This window comes from Mercenaria mercenaria, chromosome 1 (genome assembly GCF_021730395.1).
Source record: "Mercenaria mercenaria strain notata chromosome 1, MADL_Memer_1, whole genome shotgun sequence".
In the NCBI taxonomy this organism is placed as follows: domain Eukaryota; kingdom Metazoa; phylum Mollusca; class Bivalvia; order Venerida; family Veneridae; genus Mercenaria; species Mercenaria mercenaria.
Genome location: NC_069361.1, coordinates 111062590 through 111065442, shown reverse-complemented (window position 1 = coordinate 111065442; position 2853 = coordinate 111062590). Strand labels below are relative to the sequence as shown.

The 2853-nt window shown below is 32.1% G+C and overlaps 1 protein-coding gene across 1 annotated transcript; it reads right to left on the bottom strand.

Moving 5' to 3' along the window:
• Positions 1–505: 505 nt before the first annotated feature.
• LOC123545317 (uncharacterized) lies at positions 506–2565 on the bottom strand. The gene is made up of 2 exons (XM_045331651.2): positions 1624–2565; positions 506–1055 (listed from the first exon to the last, which is right to left on the bottom strand). Exons 1-2 carry the CDS (start codon positions 1825–1827, stop codon positions 741–743), a joined length of 519 nt encoding a protein of 172 aa, XP_045187586.1. The 5' UTR covers positions 1828–2565; the 3' UTR covers positions 506–740.
• Between the last annotated feature and the right edge of the window lie 288 nt (positions 2566–2853).

Genomic DNA, 2853 nt, shown 5'->3' with positions numbered 1-2853 from the left:
TCTGTACTATGAATCATTCAGTACCAAGGCGATTAAATAAGTCAAATAAGCCGTTGGCCTATTTATTATCAGCAGTGGTTAATTAAACAGAAATGAATATATGCCTTGAAGGTTTTGCAAAATTCTCATACAAATCAATTTATATAAGAATAAGAAAAAGAGAAAAATATTTTTAGTCAAATAAAATACATACATCATGATAATTGAATATTTAACTGTATTTTCGGTAGAGACAGGCTTCCTGACAAGCAATTACATTAACGTTACATGGTCCTGTCAGACAGCCGTCATGGTTCTTTTCTTGTAGTATTCCCTTACATATTTAAGGCTGGATTTTGCGTTGGATTGTCGTATAGATGTTTAGTTCACAAACTGGTCAGGTAGAAAAATCTGAGAAAATTTAATATACTCGTCTGATAAAAAGTTGGAACTGCAAGGGAAGTAATACAAAACACGGGATAAAGCCTCGTAAAATAACCGTAATAGTCAAAGTCAGTAAATAGAATTAAGGTTTTACAATTTGTATTTATTGCCGCTTTCGCATATTACATTTATTCAATCACTTATAATTAAGTCTAAAGGAATTGTAAACTGTTGAAGAGTAACCAAATTTGCATCAATTCATACCTTAATAAAATTGTTAATACAATCCGCTATTTTTGAGTATTAATAAATTATTCTAGTTGTCTAATATCTACAGTAAAGTTTGCAAAAATGTGATAATAATACAAAACTTAATTTTACAGTAAATACTTGTTTAGCGAAACAATAATCAGTGATATCAGTAAACATATAAGCACAAACACGAAACCAACGCTAATTAATTCGAACTGTCGCTGTATACAATGTTTTCTTAATTTTCGTGTCTTTCTTTTCTCATTTAGCTCCACACAGTCATTATGCATAAATGTTATCATTCCCCAGCGTTCCTGTAAAGCGTCTATGGCGTTCGTCACTGCACGTTCTTGTAGAATCCGTTCTCGGATTTTCTCGTACGTTACAGTATCGTGCCCGAATTCCGGTTCTGGTCTGCCTAAACGTTTGTTAGTTCGTCTCTGAAAAGTAAATTCATTAACTTATAATCCATCAGACAAATTAGGTGGCACGTGACACATTATAATTTACTCTTTCTAATATAACAGGAGAGGAAAACATTCTTTTAAAATAAGTATATCTAATCACTTTATCAGTTTTTTTCTTTTTAAACGCTATTATTGCCACATTATTGTTGCTTGCCAATATGAAATCTTCATACATTGCAGCTTATGTTTAGTAAGATCTCACAAAGCAAGAGTTGTAACAAAACATCAAACAATTTTGTTTCGCCTAGAGAGAGAATATCAGTAATAACAATTGAGTTTGTCTACATGGGATTTGAAGAGACACAAACAAAATATGTCTATCATTAGTGGTGGTCAATTCGACATTGGTTCAAAGCTTTTAATGAAAATCCAAATATGGAGTTTTCATAGAAAGCATAAACTTTAATTAGATTAACTAACTGTTACTGACATTAACGAAGTTTAGAACAAGGTATTTCACTTGACATTTCACATTGCTATATTCTCACTTATTGCCATCTATATACACTTGTAATTTTTGTAACACGTAACTTGTCTATACCCGAACGGAGCAGCGTTTGGAAGATCCAGCCACCGAAGCTAAAGACTTCTTGACAACTTCCGCCTCTCTGGTATCCAACAAAAACGACTTTCTAATTCTTCCTGAACAGTCGGCGTCCAGGTTGGAAAGTTCATGTCCATCTGTAGTAATTGAATCATCAATTGCACATCTCTCGATAGCTTGTTTAACTTGTTTATCTGACATTTTCGACAAAGTTTTTGAAAGTCCTTCAAAATATATATTCACACTGACTAAATATTCATTATATTCGAATGTTTCTCCAACACCGATAGGCTAACGGCTAAAAAAGTAATTAACTGAATGAATGCAATATTACCGTTGTCAAGAGAAACCTATAACCGGCATTGTATGTTTTCGATTTTTCAATGAAATTCGTAAATAACTTTTGACCTACTTTATATCAAAAAAATCTTTTAACTACCGATGTCGTTTCTGTCATATAATATGTCTTACTCCAAATAAAGGATGAATAGTTCAATGGCATGGCTGGGGTCGACCATTTTACATCCCGTCTCTGTTACATTGAAGTCAATGAATATAACGAAGATTAAAATCCTTTTAAGCAAGAGTAGGCCCTATACGCGAGGTGCGTTGTGACAGATTGATAAAATCCCTTTAAAAAGAAAAGATATAATGTTGCACAAGTTGACAATACTGTCTCAATCTGTATTCATTTTATATCGCACTGAATAAAGGTTACTTATAAACGGTATACAGATGCTCTACATAACACTTCTTAACACTCCAAACAATATCAAATAATTATTTCCAAAGAAATTCAATAGATTAATAAACTCCACTCGTAGAATTTATACGGTGTAATTAAATCTACATGTTTAAACTTCGCTTATCCATTTACATCTCAAATACCCTTAACCACATTTTATATACGATATGTAAACAGCTACAAAATGTGGCACACTGTTACTCTCTATTGTTTAAGGTCATGTAAATAACAAACAAAGATAACAAGGTGTTTTAGTTGTTGGACTATTTAACCATTACCCTGCTAAATTTCTATAATGAAAGTGTCCATCTTTCAATTCGGACAGTGTCATTAATTGTTAAATATCTAAATATAAAAGAGTTTTTTGTTAGCCATCTAAACATGAGATTTCTCCTCATTTACATTGACTGGTGGAATCTTGTTGCAAAAAAAAACTCTAACTTCTGCTAAATAAAATCCGATCAAGGAATGAAAAACATTTT